The sequence below is a fragment of the Vanellus vanellus genome (assembly GCF_965231255.1).
Source record: "Vanellus vanellus genome assembly, chromosome: 7".
NCBI lineage: Eukaryota > Metazoa > Chordata > Aves > Charadriiformes > Charadriidae > Vanellus > Vanellus vanellus.
Window position 1 is genome coordinate 13,099,597 of NC_138912.1, and position 19,685 is coordinate 13,119,281.

General features: G+C 41.7%; 1 protein-coding gene across 1 annotated transcript in view; it reads left to right on the forward strand.

Annotated features, from left to right (window-relative positions):
* Positions 1–19,685, forward strand: part of SORCS1 (sortilin related VPS10 domain containing receptor 1) — a gene marked incomplete at its 3' end in the record, with an annotated part of 307,932 nt that overhangs the window by 254,540 nt on the left and 33,707 nt on the right. The window contains exons 15-18 of the mRNA XM_082486026.1: positions 417–534; positions 2,279–2,409; positions 11,298–11,411; positions 12,157–12,328. Coding sequence (XP_082342152.1) covers positions 417–534; positions 2,279–2,409; positions 11,298–11,411; positions 12,157–12,328 — 535 coding nt within the window. The remainder of the gene's footprint in view (positions 1–416; positions 535–2,278; positions 2,410–11,297; positions 11,412–12,156; positions 12,329–19,685) is intronic.

Sequence of the window (19,685 nt, forward strand, 5' to 3'; positions counted from 1 at the left end):
GTTTCCATTAACTAATGGTTAATAGAGGTGTATGAAGAATGTTCACTTCAAGTTCTGATTTTAATTTGTGTGGAAGGGATTCCCAAAGCTTATAATTGAGATATCAAACTCCTATAGGTATAACTGTCTCCAGTCCTATGTCAAAAGTCTCCTCTGTTTAGTTATTTTGGGGATTGACATAAGTGGGAGGATCTTGAGCCACAGAATAAAAGCTACATGCGACTTTTAAGAGGGTTGTAGATATTTAGCCCCCTAAGTTTTACTTTCAGTATGTCAGTCAAGTGAAAATCAGTAGGACTGGCACTCCTGAAGCAATTAATCTCTGTTGGAAATTTGTGGGTGTCTGTACCTCTGTAACGACCAGAATCCACCTGGTGCGAACTTTTACTGTATGCTCTTTCTGCTATATTCTGTAGAGTGTTTGGACATTTCAGCCACCGCTCAGAGTGGCAGCTGGTGAAAGTAGATTACAAGTCCATTTTTGATCGGAGGTGTGCAGAAGAAGACTACAGGCCTTGGCAACTCCATAGCCAGGTGAGAAGCAAGGAGGCTGGGGTCGGACCTGAAGTAGCTAATGATCCTACAGTTAAAGATCAGTGTGATCCAATGTCTTTTCCTGTTAGTTTGGTGTATCGGATGGGTCTGTTTTGTTACGTAGGTATGCTGGCCCCAGATTGCACTCTGTGAGCCCCGAAGTATGAACAACTGCCTTTTGGGTCTCATTCTCCGTGCAGGCAATTAGCTCAGACTTATCCAGAGTGGAAGAACGTAACAATGGCAGAAGCACTGCCACTGAAAGAAGCCTGAACTCTTACATCTCCCATCCGCTTTCCCTGTCCTTACCTTCTTTCTCTTTCTCCATCCTTCTGTGTCCTCAGAGCCAGTGTCTTAAGACCCTTCTGGTTGCTTTCACACTTGCTTCTCCAAATTCCTGCCCTCGTAGCCTCATTTCTTACTCACTTGGTTTCATCCTCGTTCTGTCTCTCTAAGCACTTTATTCCCCAGTGCGTTGGACCCCCATGCCCTGTCCCTTGCATGCCGGATGCAGCTGCTGCATCACCCCCAGAACCATTGCTTAAGTGCCCAGTAAGGCAATGTGCTCCGTGCAGTGCCTGCATCTACCTCGGGGCACCTTCCCAGCTCCGCCAAGTTTGACACAACAGCCTGTGTTATATCAGGTTAGAATAAAATATGGCCCAAATTCTGTGGTTATGTAAACACCACAGGCTCCACTGAAGTCTAAAGCGAAACACCCATTTATTTCATCAAAGGTTGTCTTTCTGTATATGTCTTGCTGGGCAAGAATTTCATAATGAATATGAAATGAAAGTAGCTTGACTCAGACTAGCTGCTCACACAAGGCACAACTCCGCACTAAAAATACTGCTTATGGCTTAGATCTTTAGATGTTGAAAATCAGTGCAGCTTCCTTGAAATTCAAGGAGGCGCAGCATTTTACACCAGTTGCCATTCGGGCCCTTCTATTTCATGGGCGAATCAAAGCCATGAAAAGTTTCTCTTTCCTACAGCAATTTTAACAGCATAAAAGGTAACGAGTGAGACCCCACTGTATTTTGTTCTTTACTTTCTTGTGCTTGCATAAGCAAAAATGCCAAGGATTTTGCAGTATATCTTTGAGGGTGTCGGCTTTGGAGCTTGCAGCACTATTTTTAGGAAGGCTGCTGTGGACTCTTGCCTTTTGATTTGCTTTCCATTGAGATTACAAGGCTGAGCCTTGTTCCCTAGATAGAAATATTTAGCAGGGTGCTGAAGATAGGAGTGAAAAGACAAGGAAGTTTTAGCATCCACGTAACTAGTCAAACCCTGTAAAACCCATAGTCCGCGGAAAGTATTTTACATATACACATATTACTGGTTTCTACTGAACAAAATTGTTGTCAAAGAGACCAGACCAAAGCATAGACCTGCTTTGTGTCTCAGGTTGCAGAGGCATCAGACTGTGTTTTCAGTTGCTGTGAAACCTAATCTATAAATGAGAAATGGGCCTGGATCAATTGCTCATTGGCTTTGGAACAAATTCAGAGCTGAATCAGATACATAAGTAACCTCAGATCATTTCTTAGTGTGTGTTGGAAAAGCTGTCTTACTTTCAGTTAAAGCTTCAGTAGCTTTAATTAGCTCCAGTGTACTGACGTGGCATTTGACTTCCCGTCCTCTTCCCTTGAGTCACAGCTCCCGCTGCACAGGCTGGGAAGAACTGGATGATACAAATAGCCTGGTGGGTGTTGGTGCAAGATATTTTTGATTTTGTTTCCAGGGAGAAGCCTGCATCATGGGAGCAAAAAGGATCTACAGGAAACGCAAGTCAGAGAAGAAATGCATGCAAGGGAAATACGCAGGGGCCATGACCTCGGAGCCGTGCGTGTGCACAGAGGCAGACTTTGACTGGTGAGCGATGGGCACAAGAGCTGTGTGCGCTCTACCACACCAATGCAGAGCTCACTAGAGAGGCTGTAGGCTTGCAGAGAGTAGAAATCAATACACGTGCAAGTGGCCAAATAGGTTGCTCCCCGATAGTGCAGGTCTGTCAAAAGAAGGAAAGGTGAAATAGCTGTCTGTAAGTTGCTAAGACTCCCACAGAACTGATGCTGAACAGACCATTTTCCAGGTCACATCTGAGCTCTGTGCAGCATTAAGATAAAAGGTCCATTTAGCACATCTAACCGGAGCAACGACCAGGAGCGGCTGTGAAAGTAGTGTGCGAGACATATAGAGTGCGTAAAAAGATAAATAAATTCTTCATACATACACACATGTATATAGATGTGTGTATATGTGTAAAAGTAGATGTATGCATATGCAAAGTAAGCCTTCAGCTTCTGGAGATCAAGTATCTAGGGAATTCCTGGGTCATTTGTTATATTTGGACCATTATTTTTGATACTACCCAACGCACATTGCCTTCGTGATTTGGGTTAATCTTCTGAAGCCTTTTCTCCTCTCCTTTATGCTGTGGGAAATAGAGTCCACTGGTGAGTTACGAATGGTGTGATAAAATGTTCAGCTTCTAGTTCCATTTCAAGATTCCTGCTGACTCACAGCAATTTGCACAAAAAAAGGCAGGGAACCGCATTATTGAAATCTCTCTATCACCTGTTTTCTCCAAGTCTGAGACAGTCCTGAGTATCTCAGAAGAGAGAAATGGTGGCTTTTTGGCAGTGCTGATAAACCCCCTTTGTGCCTCACCCAGCTAGATCTATGCCATGTTATTAATTAAACCCAGAATCTGTAACATGCAACCTGAAGAGGTTCATCTCATAAATATTTTGTTTCTTGCTATAAAAGTTCGCTCCAGAACCACGGAAAATTACAGCTTTTCCTTTCTCACCCTCCCATAACTGTAGTTATGTGCGTTTTTCTATGTAAAATCCCAGAATCACAGGAGGCTTTTCCATGTGTCAAAAATAGTAAATCCTCTTCCACCAAACAATAACATTTTTGAGCATACTTGGGAATATGGCTTCCTGATGATTTCCCTATCTTCCAGTGAGTTCTTTCTTAGGTAGAAGATACTACAGTTCTGTGTATAGTTCATCGTTTAGGTGCCCAAAGGTCCTGAATTTCAAGCGTTTAACATAGCTCTTGTAATGTGAAAAAGATAGCAGCCACCCAGAAAAAAAAAAAAAAAAAAAAAAAAAAAAAAGAAAAGAAATCCTGCAAAGATTTTGACCCTCTTGTAGAGTGTGCAGTACGAAGCTGTGCCGAGCTCATGCGCAGGCTCAAGAAAATAACCGACGGGATTGACTCACGATCAATCTGTTCACAGTTAAACCTCTCGCACTTACTCGTGAAACACTTCTGAAAAATATGCTTTCCTTCCAGAAATTCTCTCTCTCTGAGAATGCATGTCTTTATTTCATTAAAATTGATTGTGTGGTTTTCTAATACAAAACTTTGCTGCTAGGTGCAGAACAAAAGTACCACGGTGACATTTGTTGGGGGAAACGTGCTTTTATTTCTTTTATGTTCACTCTGAGGAAACTTTCTCCAAAAGGTCTGCTGGGTTGTGAGAGAATCTCTGTGAAAGCTTGGATGGTTGGGGATGTATGACGGACGCTCACAGTTCACACGTACCAACAAGACCCCTCAAATCTGTTGGAAGAGGCAGAATTAGGACTTTGCGAAAGTCATCTTGTTAAAAGCACCTGAGAAAAATACCCTTAAAAATCCTGCAGGTCTCTCTGCTGAGCTGACTGATAAAAGCCTTCCTGACCTAGGAGGGCCTTCCTCCTCCTCGTGGAATCAGTTTTGGTTTAGAGCAGGCTGTCATGATCCTCTCCAATTCTCTCTGAGCTCTTGTTATTCCTGCAGTCCTCAGATCTGGATTTTTACTTTATCCATTTCAGCTTCCCTCACCACCACCACCTCTGAGGAAAACAAGACTGAAACATTGCTTTAAGCATCGAGTTCAGAAATATTTACCAGCAATATTCATCACTTATTTATCTGCTTCATACAGTCAGGAGCATAGTTTTGCATAGATTTGCCAGAGAAGGACAGAAAAGCCACGGGGAACAGGAGACAGAGGTTTATCGAGGAACGAGAAAAGAAATGGCAGGAAAAAAACCCAATTCTGCTGGCCCTACTGAATTTCTCAGGCTGGTTTTATGGTGCTGAGAAAGGCAAAGCCACCGCTGCGCTGTAGCATGCAGTGCCTGCCGTGTTGGACTCTGCCCTGCAGAAGGTGGTCCAAAGAGGCATCTAGAGGAAAATCGGTGAATGAATTCTTGCTGTGGAAGGATGTCCTCTGTGGGGCCCTTCCTGCAAAAAGAAGCACTTTCATCACCCTCATTCATGACATTTTAGCAGTGCTTTTGAATTCATTTCTTTTTTTCACTGGGAAGGGCTCTTAATTGAGGGTGGTTGAAGGGGACATTTACCCCCGAGGCAGGGAGAAGCCCATGAGCTGACTGCACTTGGTTTTGCAATCTTGACATAAACTCCGTGGCTTTTCGTATTAGCATCAGAGGTTACAGAGCCCAGACTTGTATACAGAATTAAAGAAGACAACAATCCCTGCCCCAGAGTAGGACTTTCTTTGCCGTTTAAACAATGAATTTGTATGGAGAAAATTTTATTATCTAAGGTTGTCAGAGCTTGGAATAAAAAAAATAAATCTGTGTGGTCAAGTAAAGCAGGAAGAAAAAAAAGTATTATTGCTGTTAATCCTGCGAGTGCCTTTTTATGAGTTCAAGGAAAAAAATGCCAGTTATAAAAGACATAAAGATTTTATAAAGTTTTTTTTTCTACTGGTAATATCATAAAACTCCGTGTTCATTTCAAATCTGTATTCAGCCCGCGGTAGCCCTTTCTCAGAGAAAAGGGCACATTTGTTTATTGTATTACACAGCAGCAAAACTGAAAGGCATTAGAAGTGGCTGTAGTTTCTCTAGCCTTGGGAACCTGAACTCTTCTGACAGTAGACGTCTCCTACCATGGGCTAGAACCAAAACTAGCTGGGGCCAGGGCTGAAGCGGGGGTTTGTGCTGGGTGCAGGGGCTGAGGCTGCAGCCAGAGGGCAATAGTGCTTCAGGAATAGTGGGGAGCAGAGCTGCGCAGAAGCCCTCGGCAAACCTGTCCCAGCAACGGCCTGGAAACGAGATTGTCCTTCTTCATTTAATTGATTTGGGTAAATGGATGACACCGTTACTTGTGTGTTATTAAAGCATTAATTTACCCGGTTTCCTTACGTTGTGTTCCTTCCTGCCGTTTGAGTATTATTACGGCAATATCTCTTCAGTAGAAACACCTCCGAGACGCAGATGGAAATCTTTGGTGCTGTTCATCCTTCAGCTACCTGTCTCCCAGATCCTTTAATAGAAACTTTGAGTTAAGTGTCTTACTGTCAGTCCTCCCTCTGAACCCGCTGTCATTAATCCTGAGGGCTGCTTCTATCAGTATTCCTGTATCTCGCTCCTTCGTGGGAAGTACGAGCCTGTTGGTACTGGTGGTAGTGACTTTGGATGGCCAGAGAGGCACAAAGGAGCCTCGGTGCAATTGAGAATCAGGTCTATTTCTTTCACTGATGATATCAGCAAGGGTCCGGCTAGCTCTTTTTTTATTGTCTGGCACTTAAATTACAGACCTGCCTGCTAGGTTTAGTTCTTACGCTAAAACATCTGAGTCGGCATCGTGAGAAACTGTCCTGACAGACCGCAGGGAGGCAGAAAAAAGGCAGATACTGAATGTGGTTACGCTCTGTTGGCTCTGCGTGTTCCCGCTCATCAGCATAGACAATCGTGCAAGTGCCAATTGTGAAATACACGTACATTTGCACCCTTAGATTAACTAATTTTGCTTTATCATTGAGGTGAGGAAGGCTTGGTTGACTAACGAACAGTAATTTTGAATGACTTTTTAGTTCGTTTTGAATTCTTGTGGAAAACGCGGATTCGCTATGCAAAGTCTACGGTGCATCTCTGCATCTTTAGGGGCCTAGATATCTGCCAGGCGTGGATTTACTGGAAATATTCTGGGGATTTTAGGTTCCCTGTTAACATAAGCTTGTGTAGCTTGACTGTAAATACTGTGATGCAATTATAATCCTATGCCTTCATAGATCCATAATTCAAACCGCAGCTGAATCCATCCTTCTCTGAGAGAAATCCCATGTCAGGTCCTGTAGAGCTGGGAAGCAACCGCAGCTCCCCTTTAACACAAATCTCCATTTGCATCATAGTTCAATATTAGACAATGGTCTTAAATGAATAAAAAGGTGGTAAGACTTTTCCATGGCTGCGGACACAATTATTTTTTTCCACAAGGGCTTTTGGAAACTGCAGAACAAAGGTGACTGTGGTCACAGATATCTCGATTCCACCCTGTTTAATGTCTAAAAAGTTTGCAAAGCACAACATACAAACCCACAAGTAGCATTTTCTGTTTCTGGGGAGTTGACTTTAAGGTGCAGCTGTTAGTGTTAAAGAAGTCCTGTGGTTACATGTTAAGTCATCTCTTGGTTTTTAGAAGGTATGAGCATGGCAATCACTCATCTGACTTAACCGGTTATTTCTATATCTTAAAACAGTGGGATTTTAATAATTTCACGTGGATTTATTTTAATTATTCACGTGGATAATTTCACCTGAACAAACACAGTTCTTTCATGTTTGTCAGGTCTGTATTCAAACTACGAACTTCTTTAAGGGATTTCTTTTCCTTTGATTATTGCCTGTGCTGCAAATAATCTTAGATAAGGTATTTTACCATAAGCTTTGAGCAGGGGTACAGAACTTCTGGAATTAATTCATATCTGTCTCTAATTGCAGAGAAGGACTTGCACTCCTACTTGACTGATATACAAGTAAGATTCCAGTCTAAACCAGTAAAAGTGGCTAGGGTAAAACCATCATTGGCGAGAGCCAGATGATAGGCTGCTTCATACTGATAAAACAATCCCTGCTGGTAAATGCTCCGCTCTTTTTTTGATAGGTACATTATCTATTTCACCTGAGTTCTTTTCAGGCAGGCACAAAATATCATCAATATATGCAAATTCCAATTCCCAGTTACCAGGCAATGACTCGGCTAGCTGATTGCAGTCGAAAGCTGATGCCTTCCCCGTCTCCAGATTTTGCTATACTGGCTCGTGCTATGGCAATCCGATTGATGCTAATGCTTGTTGATTGCTACAAAGCCTGTTGTGCCAAATTGTAGGCAGCAATTTGTTGTCAGCATGAGTGTTCTGCGTGCAACAGCCTGTAGCCAAGGAATTCATTAGATTCCAAGGCTGCGGAGGTGAACGGGTGGCTGGTGCATCTGTAGAGAGATATGGAACAGCAATTCATGTCATTTACCGGGATGATATTTCTGTAGGGCCTTAATGAGCCAGGCGATTTGCAAGCCTGAAAACGACACTGTGAAACTTCTGCGCTTAGAACTATTTCTGCTGTGGAAAATCCTATGATTTCATTCTCCTGACTCTGAGAAATATGATCCAAGTATAGTCAAACCTAGTTAAGTCAAGCTTGGCTTGTCCAGATGTGCGGGTACTAATAGGAACCAGAATTGTGGCATGAGTCTAGACGCGTGTATAGTAAGAAATCCCAGAGTGATACTACCGCATCAAATTGGACTGTGGGTACTTATCCTTTCTGAGGCAGATTTCACTGTACTGTGTTGTTTTGTTTTCACCTAACTGATTACAGAACTGTGTGTGTACAGTGTTACAGCTTTTTAATTAGTGACACATGATAACTTAGGAATACAGTGCTGCAGAGTGTTGACAAATGAATTACAAAAATATTGAAGTCCCACTTGTATGTAAATATTTGTTTTCTCTAAGCAAATCATAATGGTGTTATTCTTCATTATAAAGTGTATTCTGCAGCTATAGCGTTCTTATTCCAACAAGGATGATTAGAGAAGCACATGGCAGTGGGAGAATAGGCTGGCTGATGCTTCCAAAGCAATTAAGCGACATTCAGTCACTAGCATCTGAGTAAATAGATTGATGAAAATTCAATCAAAAAGCTGAGGAAAAGACCATTTAGGTCATCTACTTCATTGCTGTTTCCTAGAGTATGTTCTCAATTACTTGTAGATATCCCAAGCACACAGCGGACAAAATGTTCCTTTGGAACAGTCGTGCGGTCTAAGAGATGCTTAGGAGTTTTCCCAAGTGATATGCAGCTTTAATTTTCTTTTGCTTAATGTCAGCTTTTTAATTTCTCCTTTTTTAGGTTACCTCAAAACATATTTTTTTTCTTGATTCAGAAGGAAAAGTTGCAGGCAGGAGTAAAAAGCGGTGACAAAATTCTTCACAGTGTCCCACTTTTGATAACAAGCATAAGAAATATAACAAAATAAATTACAAAATATTCTCTCCTTTTTTGTTGTTGTGTGTCTCATATCTTCTTAAAATTGGTTAATAGTGTGTCCTGGTTTCAGCTGGGAAAGAGTTAATTTTCTTTTTAGTAATTGCTGTGAAAGGAATGTCAATAACAAATATTGTTGTTGTTTTTGCTAAGGAATGTTTATAGTTTTCAAGGACTCTTTTCAGCTTGCCATAGAAGCTGAGAAGGAGCATAGGCAGAACAGTGGAATACCCAGTGGAATATTCTGTACCGTAGACATCATGCTTAGTGTATAAATGTGGGTTGGCTGGGAGTGGAGAGGGGAAATCCACAATCACTGCTTGGGAAGGTACCAATTCACCTAGTGGTGAGAGTGACTTGTGTCATTATTTTTATTTTTCCTTTTCTGTTATTGTTCTTTTAAAGTGGTTTTTATCTCAACCCGCAAGTTTGGGGTTTGTTCTTTCCCTTTCCCCTCCTTTTCTCCCTCTGCTCCCTGCCTTTCTAGGGGGAAGGAGGAGAACTGCGCAAGCGGCTGCGTGATTCTGGCTGCTGGCTGGGGTTAAACCACAACATAGCGATTCATTAAATTTTTGTTTTAAGCCATCATGCTTTGGTCCAGAAAGAAAAAGAGATTTGAAAAAATAGAGTCTTCATAATGTTACACATTCTTCTTGCTTTTAATATTATTCTACAAATATCATTGATCGCACTGCTGCCTATTAGGAGATGCCGAATGCAGTAGCCTGATAGAGGTGAGGTATCTGCAGCTCTGTGTCCCCAAGCAGTAGCGAGGTTGAGCATTTGTTCCTAATAGGCACACGTATGCATGCACACACAGTACCTATGTGTATATGTACACGGCTGGCGACACAAATCAGCGCAAACAGCAAACACAGCACTCACGCAAACACCAGTTGCCTCATCCTGTACCCCTCTCTGGATGATGAACATGAAATCCCATTTGTGGAAAATATGTGCACTGTAAACATACATATAATATTGACCCCACCAGTACCTGGTCTTTAGACACCCAGGTCTGTCCAGTATCTGGCCCCTGGACGCCTTGTCTCCCCAGTTGCGAACACTGGACGTCCCCAGTTGCCTCATGCATAGACAAACATGACAGGTCTCCTCATGAGCAGGTCCAGACCTATATGGCTTTACACCAGTAGCCGTTCCCCAGGACCTCTTGTCGTCTCCAATAGCCAGTTCATGGACCTAGTATCCAGCCCAGATTTATGACAGCACCTAGCTCCCAAGTCTTTTCTCCTGCTCACTGGCTTGTCTGACTTGGTGCTCACCTCCACGGTATGCGCACACTCCAGTCACTCCAGTTGCTGGTGGTGCAGGCACGCGGACCCCTGTAACCTGTGGTCTGAGTCCAGTTGCTGAGACTTAGACCACCACACGCTGCTTCTTTACGTATACAGAGAGCCTTTAATTACATAATCTAATGCTGCCCTAAACCTCTTTTCTTAGAATACCAGGCTACTTGATACCAAGGCATTAAAGATAATAAGCAAAAAAAGTGCTTTGCAAAGAAGTGCCATTTTAAGATCAAGGAACATGTTGCAACTGGAACATCAGAATGGAGTTGGTGGACTCTGTATAGCAGTTCTCAGAAATGTCATCCCATTAACTTCTTCATTATGGGCTACGGAGAAAGCTTAGTAACAGGAATAAGAATGATTTTCCACCCAAACAGTCCTCGTTACTCAATGACTGGAGAGCAAACCTGCATGTGAATGGAGGTTTCTTCTTTATTTGTTCCACAATAACAATTTTGATAGAGTCTTTTTTTACCTGGAATCAAAACCAATTTGAACTGTTGTTTATTTTTAGTGGAACCAAAGCAAATTTAGTCATAGCTAAACCCAAATTGGGACAAAAGATTACAGTTTGACTCATTGTTTCTAACACATGATTTTTGGTAGCATTTCCTCTTCCAAACAAAAATTGAATTGAAGACCGCAGCTGCCTTTTCCATTACCAAAGATGCTGTAAGTACCTTCAGTTGAGAGCTCTCTCAGGTCTGTAAATTTTCCTCTACAGCTCACATGATATAGTTTTCAAATACAATTAAGTATTTAGCACTTCACTTTTCTAAGATATGACTGAGACAGCAGTGATTGAACATAGCTTAGATCTCTGGCTTTTATTATATTTGAGTCTAGAGCTGAACCTGAGAATTACTGTTAAACTGTGGAGGGAGAACAGACAATGTAATAGCCTGTAAAGTACCTTGTCTGGTTCTGCTCGTTTCTACTAGGACATATGTAAGGTAACTCTACCCCCACCCCCCACCCCGAAAAGCTAAAGCTGGATGAAGAATCTGTTGTTATATCAATAAAAAATCAGAAATCCTAGTAAACAGATTGAGGAAAATCAAAACTTGTGTCAATAGTAGAGAGCATGAGCTAACACCTGTATTTGTTCTTTTGTTTTTTAATGTGCCTGTTTCTTTTAATGCTAAAACAGCGATTATGGATACGAACGTCACAGCAATGGGCAGTGTTTACCAGCATTTTGGTATAACCCATCTTCCTTGTCGAAAGATTGTAGCCTTGGACAGAGTTATCTCAACAGCACTGGGTAAGTGGCACACTCGACTTTATTGAGCTAGAGCACCCGTATGGACTTTAACTCAATGACAACTATGGAGTGCATTTACTATAGGTGTCTCTCAAAGGTGGCTGAAGCCTTTGGGAACTCTTCTTCACTTGAGTGGGTTAGCGTGCACAGTCTGGCCCTCTAGATCTCCATCGTGTATGGTCCGGACCTCTCCCTGAAAAATGATGTCTTAAAGAAACTTGGCGGGGGGGAACTGTAAGGCAAAGGCCAAATCATTAATGTCCCTGAGAAGACTCCTCTTAAAATCATGTGGTAAGGCAGAAAAAGTGGAAAACAAATGAGAGGAAAGAGATGAAAGTGATGTATATGTGGACTGAAGCAATAAATGTATTTATTGCTTCAGTAAAGTATATTAATTGAATATAATTCCATACTGTATGTGTATATCATCTATTTATAATTTTATAGTTATTTGACATGTAACAGAGATCATCATATAATTTTACGTTTTAGGCATTTTATTCATATGTGGTATATGGGTGTGCTATGCAGGAAAATATTATGTGCCGTTAACAACATTATTAACTACTCGTACTTTAGGCACATGAGGAATGCTTGGCTGAGACAAATGCTAAAATATATTTGGGAATCTCTTTTCTTCCAATCTCCTTAGTTTAAAGAAACCTCCGAAATGCCTCCTTGTTCCCAGTTAACCCTGTTCTGCTCCCTGTCAGCATCTTGCACAGATTTCTCTTTTCCTTCGCAGATACCGGAAAGTTGTTTCTAATAACTGCACGGATGGTGTGAGAGAACGGTACACAGCGAAACCACAGCAATGTCCTGGCAAAGCCCCCCAGGGCCTTCGCATAATCACTTCTGATGGCAAACTGACAGCTGAACAAGGACACAATGTCACTTTCCTGGTGCAACTGGAAGAGGTAGGCTCTATTTTTATGTTGCATCCCAGGCCCCACGGGTGTACTTGAGCCTGATTCATGCCACACAAGAGTTTGCAAAGTGGTGAAGAGGTGAACCAAGAGAGTGCGGGATAAAGTCAGTCAGCTCCACGATGCAGCTGGGGCGGCGTTTGCTCTGAAATGTAATGGTTGATGCATGGAGATGATGAGACTGGGAGAGTATTGTGGTGCATGAGGTAGTAGCTGGGAGAAGTTTGATAAAAACCGGGAACTGGTTTGGTTTGAGAATTTCGTGGTAGAACTAGACAGTGCAGGTTTGTACCTGTGCTTTTGACTCCTTGCTGTGTTTGAAATGGAATTTCCCTTTTCACTTGCGACTCACTTTCAACCAAACATGGCTAAAAGCGGATGTGCAGATCTGCCTCCATCACACAAGCTGGTACGTATTGTTTAGGCATTTGTGGATGAAAACTCAAGATTTCATCAGCAGCATTAAGTCTGAAATTGATTGCAAATGTGAAGCTGATTCAGACTCTGATCAGAGCCTGTGTTTTTGTTACAACTGTAACTTAACTTGGTATTTCACTGTTCTGCCCCCTCCATTTCTGAATCTTTAGGAAAAAATGTTTAAAATCTTTTTGCCTGTTTTTTTTTTTCTTTATCAATGTTTAATTGTAGGCTTCCAAATAATAAAATTCACAAAGTAACTATTTTCCCTTTTTCCCTAATCCAATTTGATTTCTTTATACTTCTACCAGTTGGCCTGTGTAGCTGGCCAATAAATCCTAAAGCAGCTATGCTTTCGCACTAGGGCACAATGTACAACTTAGAGCATTCATGGAAATTACTTCTGATCCTCTCCATAGTAAATGTCATCTGTAGTGAGGAAAGAGAAATGAGGATGACCTCTGGAGCTGAGTTTTGTATAGGGTGTGTTGGGGTTTTTACATCTTTATTATTGATGCTTTCCCCAGAAAACAGGTGTCCTGATTTGTAAAGGCAATAACATTTAATAGATCATATCTAACCTGCAGCAGCTGTTTGACCATTTTCTCCAAAATGCGGTCACTTTATTTCAGTAGTGACAGTCATACAACACTGCTACTGTAGATGCTGTCCTAACAGTATAAACGTACAGTTTCGTTTGGATAAATTATTGATTTCATTGTTTAAAGATGAAGAATAAAAACTCCAAAACAAGATTCAAAGTCTCCAGGCTTTTTAACAAAAAATAAATCAAGAAAGGTGTGTTGAGGTACCCCAAAAAGGCATCCATTGCATCGCCTTTCTGTTCTCAGCAAAGTTTTAAAACAAATTGAGAGAAGGAGATGAGTAATCTGAGAAGTCAGTCACTAAACTGTCAAAGAATTATGCCAATAGTCAGAGGGAGAGACAATCACCCACAGCGTGGGAAATGTCCTGCTCTTCCTTCTGTGTTTCAACGCACATATCCTGTAAGAGTGCCCTGACCACTCTGTCGTACAGGGATCTGCTGTGAATTCTCCTCTCTATTCTGTTGATTCTGATCTTTTCTGATAACCCGGCTACAGTATTGACCAGAGTCTGGAAGCAACACTTTCTCCATTAGGAGATGGTGTCTTTCTCGTGCTGTGTGTCGGGGAGTATGTAGAGTATGTTTTGATGAGTCGGCTTCTGAGATCTAAAGGGGGACCTTCTTTCAGTATGTCTGATGAGGAAGAGGTTAGGAATAGCTCTGAGGGCTGAAACAGTATTGATCAACCTCCAAGCTTTCTGATTACTCTCCCTGCTAGATGAATCTTGACCTCCTGTTTCTAGATTTGTCAATATCAAGAGTTTACAGAGCAACCAACAAAACTTTTGTGTGAACTTGACTCAATCTGACAATGACTTTGGGCTGATATTCCAGCAAAAGCAATATTCAACAAAGAAGAAAATTTGCCCAGCTATGTGAAAGCTGTAGGAGAATAAACTGTGGTTACAGCAGCACAATTTTATATACACTAAAGCATTTACCGAATTAACTGTTTCAGTAACAAAAATCACACCACTCACTAAAAAAGTTAAACAACACAGCAAAAGAACCATCCTTTTATAGAATAGTTATTGTTTTCACAGAATCACAGAATAATTGAGGTTGGAAGGGATCTCTGGAGATTTAGTCCAACCCAGCTTCTCAAAAGGAAATGTCTTTCCCTTGCAAACAAGGCAGAGCTATCACAAAACGAGAACTTCTCATTTTCCGTTTAGTTCTGCCCTGCACAGGTATACAGCATAGTACAACCCAGGATGTTCGATGTCCACAAAATCAGTGCCACTCAATTTTTCCTGAAGAGAAGGCATCAGGCAAATTAAAAAAGGCTGGTTCTGCCTGCGTATGCACGCGCAGTTTTTCCCAACGGCATAGGAAGAAAATATGTCCTACTCAACTGTTGCATCCTGGAGTGGTGGCCAGTATTTTTAAGTGCTTCACACTGGTGGGAACTCTTCCTTTAGCTTATGTCACGCATAGTATCTTTTAGGATGTAAAAAAACCAGCAGTCTGTTTATATTGTAGTCCCCTTGCATCTTAACATCTCCTGTATCCCTCTGAGACAGTTTGTTTGAAGCCTTCAGCTTTGCAGAGTTGTTCCACACATTGCAGCCTCTCAGCTCTCTTTTTTTCGTGCCTTTGTTCTGCTTGACCTGTAGGATGAGAAAAAGGTAAAATGCTGGTGAGCCAACGCAGGAGACTTCGTTAGAGATTTGTACTCCTATTATCTTTCTAGGGCTTTCCGCTCCATCTCAGGACCCACCTGGGTCGGAAAAGAAGACTGAACAGCAGAGGCAGGCTCACTGGGGACCCCGAGAAGTCACCACATTGCTGTAGCGGAGGGGTTTGCTAAGAGAGGAGGGAGAGGCAAATGGAGGCAGTAAAAAACTGTTTTCCCTCAGATATGGGATTCAGGGGCAGGAACGACAGCGTGGGGGTTTCTTGTAGAGCTTGTAGTGATGCTGAGGGCCAGGACTGTGTCATTCTGACAATGACACGATGTCAGTAAAAGATGTCTGAAGGGAAAAACAAGGACAAGGCATTCAGAAGTGTTCTGCTATTGAAGAAGACACGAAAGGTAGCTAATCACCGAAGCCTGTGCCAGTGAAGAGGGGGCAGACACCAAAACCAGTGTCGAGCATTGCCGATTTCTGAGAGCCAGGATTCTCTAACCCCGAACCACATGCAATTTTCCTGTGAAGCATTTATATCTGGCAGCATATAAATATCATTAAAAGCAAAAACATATTTAAATGATCTGAACGTAAGAATGCGTTCCAAAGTGGTCTAACTTTCCTGTCACCTTTTAGGATTTCTGTATGACATCTTTAAAACTGTTTGCAAAGTCACCTTGCACTTAATATCTTTGGTTCCGTTATTGGAAAGGTTTGTCCAGGTTAGTTCTCCTATTAATCTGGGTGTAATCATCCTGATACTCTTACTGGGTGACAACAGACAAGAAGCATCAATATTTCCTTTTAGAATTAGCATAGGTCCCATTGTACAAAGCATTATGGAAGCGGTTAATAAGCAGACCACCATGCTAACACTGGTAATTTTGCTCTTAAATTTCCAGTGAGCTAAGCAGAATAAGAGCAGCATCTCTGTCACTAAGTAGCAGCACAGGAGAAAACTAGTTATGCTTAAAAGCGAATTTTCCCAATTCCACATAATGCTGCCAGTTTAAAGGTTAATGTCCTGCCTGGGCTGTGTGCACAGACCCACGGCTGGTACCTCTCACGCTGCGGCATTCGACAACAGTGTTGTTTCTCAACCTAAACAACCTGAATCCACGCTTTATTTTTGCTCAGCAACAAAAGGAACCTAAAAGCAAAAATTCCAAAGCCATTTTTCCTGTTGAAGTTCTTCAACCCAATCTCCCTGACATATTTTGCTGCTCTGTTGTAGAAAATAGAGGAATTTTATTAAGTGGGTGTTGTTTCTGCACGCCTTCCTCATCGGATGGTCATGTAGATCTCTCGCCTGTCACAAACCCAATTGTTATTTGTGTGTTTGAGTTATGTGTATGAACATCAGACACTTGTGCCTGCTGTACTGCTTCAGCAGAGACACGGAAAGCTGCAGCCTCCAGAACAACGCTATTCAACACAATGGCTTTCAAACTTGTTTCATCTGATTGCTCATACATCTTTGCCGAGGAAATGGACGGTAAAGACATTCAGGGCAGAAAGGTTCAGGGCTTTGGCTGTTTCATTACAGATAATTCACAGAGAAACTGCTTCCTCTAATTTATTTTTTTATCTTGATAAAATGACAGCCAAAAGTCTTTGACTTTCCAGGTCTGCCTCGGTTCTCACTTGACAAAGTCATTCCACTGAGAGCAGATTTTTGGCTTACTTTTGACTACTCGCTGCTGCTATATGATGTTTGGATTAGACTAATGTGTGGGGAAAGCTCATTTGTTCCTACAGTTCAGGCCATGGGCTAGAATTCCGGCAATCTGAACTCATTCCTGAACTGCACTCTGAGCTCTTTCTGCGTGACCTTGAGTAAGAAACTTAACCTTTCTGCTTTTTTATTCCCACATTTGAAAATAGAGCTTTGCTTTCTCCCTTGTGCCCTCCATACCTTTCACTTATGGGCTGAACGCTCTCAAGGCCAGAGAGCTCTCTCTTACCATGTGAATATACAGATGGAGCCCTGAATTTCCTAAAGACCACTATGGTTTTCTATAATGACAATGTTAATAAATGGCTGTACAAGGTACGTTGCGTCTCAGGTGCATTTAGGGAGCTTGGGGATCCTGCCGGGGGGACAAGACTATTAGCATTTCCTTCCTCAGCACTGTCGTTCGGTGCAATTCAGCATTCAACTCAGCTGAAGCCTCTGGAGATGAGCTTAGTATTAGAATTGTTTTGATTGTTGATGTACCCAAATTAAAGATGCAAAGCTAGTGGTACTTAAAAGCATCGCCTGTATTTTTTCGTGGTATCCTGCTGTGTTTTCTCTTTTGATATCACAAGTTAGTTACAGAAATATGAAACCTTCATCCTACCTTTCAACGCACATGCTGAATCATGGCTGTTTATCTTACTAACACCACCGCCTTCCTGTTAATAACACACAGACAAAAGATCACCACATCCCCTCCCCCATACCACTGTCATCTGAATTATAACTGCATTTTCGGTATTACTGATGATGACAAACTGGTTAGGAGAAATCGGAGCCTTTCATGCATTTTTAAATTCGCTGCTGAAATTCCATGAAAATGTATGAAAGTTGACCTTGCCTTCATGATGACACACAGCGCTACAGTCTTCTAATGCACCTCCAGTCACACAAGTTGAATTATTCTGCATAATCCTGAGAGGCTGTACTTAGTGATTGCTGTGGAGCACAGATCTAGTCCTATAGAAAAAGGTCACAGCTGAGACTGGCTGGCACGACTGGCAGTCAGAATGAATAATTTAATTAGTACAATTAACTGTTTTGGTTTAGAAAAAAAGAAGCACATGTGAAAAGTACCAAGCTATTTGCTCTGATAAAAGACACATTTCTAATCAGTTCCTGATTTTAAAAAGGTAAGAGCATCTCTCTGAAAGCAGGAATTTAGACAGGAAAGAATGTTTTTCAATACTTGATCAAGTTGGACCTGAATACCTGTTTAAAATTAAGCGTATGCTTTAAACAGACCTAGACTAAAGTTATTCCATGTGTAGATATTCAATTGCGATGAATATCTGTGATGGATGTTTTCTGATAGTGACAGGAAAATGCCAAAGAGGGAAAAGGGTTAACCTAAAAAAAGCACAAAACATTAATCCATGAAGACAATCCAAGAGCAGCAGTGTCTGTCTCTTGCAAAGGATAATTAAATCCATTATCAACATCTGTAAGGACGACGCACAAGTCGGTGCATAATTGAAGACTTAAAAATTAAATCTGAAACATGGGAGGCAAAATTAAAAACCTTGAACTGTGTTTCATTGTTTTAATACTTCCATTTAGATACAAATACTGGAACTCAATAAGGACAATTCACTATTCCAACCTTCTGGGCAAGATTCAGACAGAGTGTTTGAGAAAGAATCTTGCTGGGTGGGTCTCATGTACACTGAAATACTGAAAGCTGCATAAAAAGTAATCAAGATGTAAAAATGAAAAAGGTTGGTGCAAACTGTATGCTCTGTTTCTTGATATACCCTGAGGCTGGAAGCTTCACAGAGTTTTTCGGAAGCATCCAGGTCTTGTGTACGCTCTGCACTTCTGCACTTTTGGCAAGATACAGGAAAAATATGCATTTGGCTTGAGGGGGCCGGAGGGGTAGGAGGGAGGAGAATCTTTTGTTTATGCTTGGACATTTAATGCAAAAATCCCTTAGAAAACAGTAAATTTCTGATTTACATTTTAGTATCAAAGTTTGTAGAGGTAAAGGGCATAATATGGGGCCTCGGGAAACTTGTTTTTAATTCCCAGGGCTTCTTTTCAGGCTAAAAAGAATAGTCAGGTGCTTAAAGTTCAGCATATGCTTAAGTCTTTGGCTGGCCTAAAGCCTTTATCAAGATTTCAGTGTACTTCAGGTGATATCCAAGCTTGTGTATGCTGCATATACCTGTACAAGGTAAAAAACATCCATCAAAAGAACTTTCATTTTTTTTGGCTGTTGCAATTGGTTGCTGACTTACCTCAGTGTGATTAAAACACAGGAGCTGAATGCAGAGGTATCACCCCGAGCTGCCAAGTTGGCAAATTTCTCCCTTGATGCCTAAGAGCATTGGCATTAGAGACCCCTTACAACGAAGCCCAGAGAGGCTGCCCCGAAGATAGCTCGGTGCTGATCGCATCCAAGCGCTTCGCTGTGGCCGCAGAAGTAACGCAGGGAGTTTTGTGTCTGCCCTAATCGAGCTAAAAGCTTCAGAAAACCCCGATCTTGCCAAAACGACAAGGAGAAGCTGGAAAAAGCAACAGGAGAGGTTTTTGCAGGATGTATGTATATGCATCAAATTGTTGCAAAACAAAACTTCTCTCGGTTAAACAGCTACTTGCAAATGGCTCTGGAGAGCTGCCTGAGACCCAGACAGCTGGGGCTGATGTAGAGCGGGTGGGGGCTGTATGGGAAGTGTTTTGATTTTGGCTCACCTGCCTTCTCTTCCCGTCTTATTCTGCTCGTGCTCTTACCCGGCACAGATAAAACATTAGAACAAGTCCAAATACAGTCTCTTGGTTTTCCTGACATTTTTCTCTCTCTTTCTAAGTTAGAATTTTAAATGTCAGCTTTTCAAACTGCGGCATTTTCAGAGAAGTGTTAAAGCACGGATCTTACTGAATGGGAAATGTATTTCCAGTTCAAATGGTTTTAAAACAAAACGGGAAAGGCCAAGACAAATGAAAAAGACTGGGGGA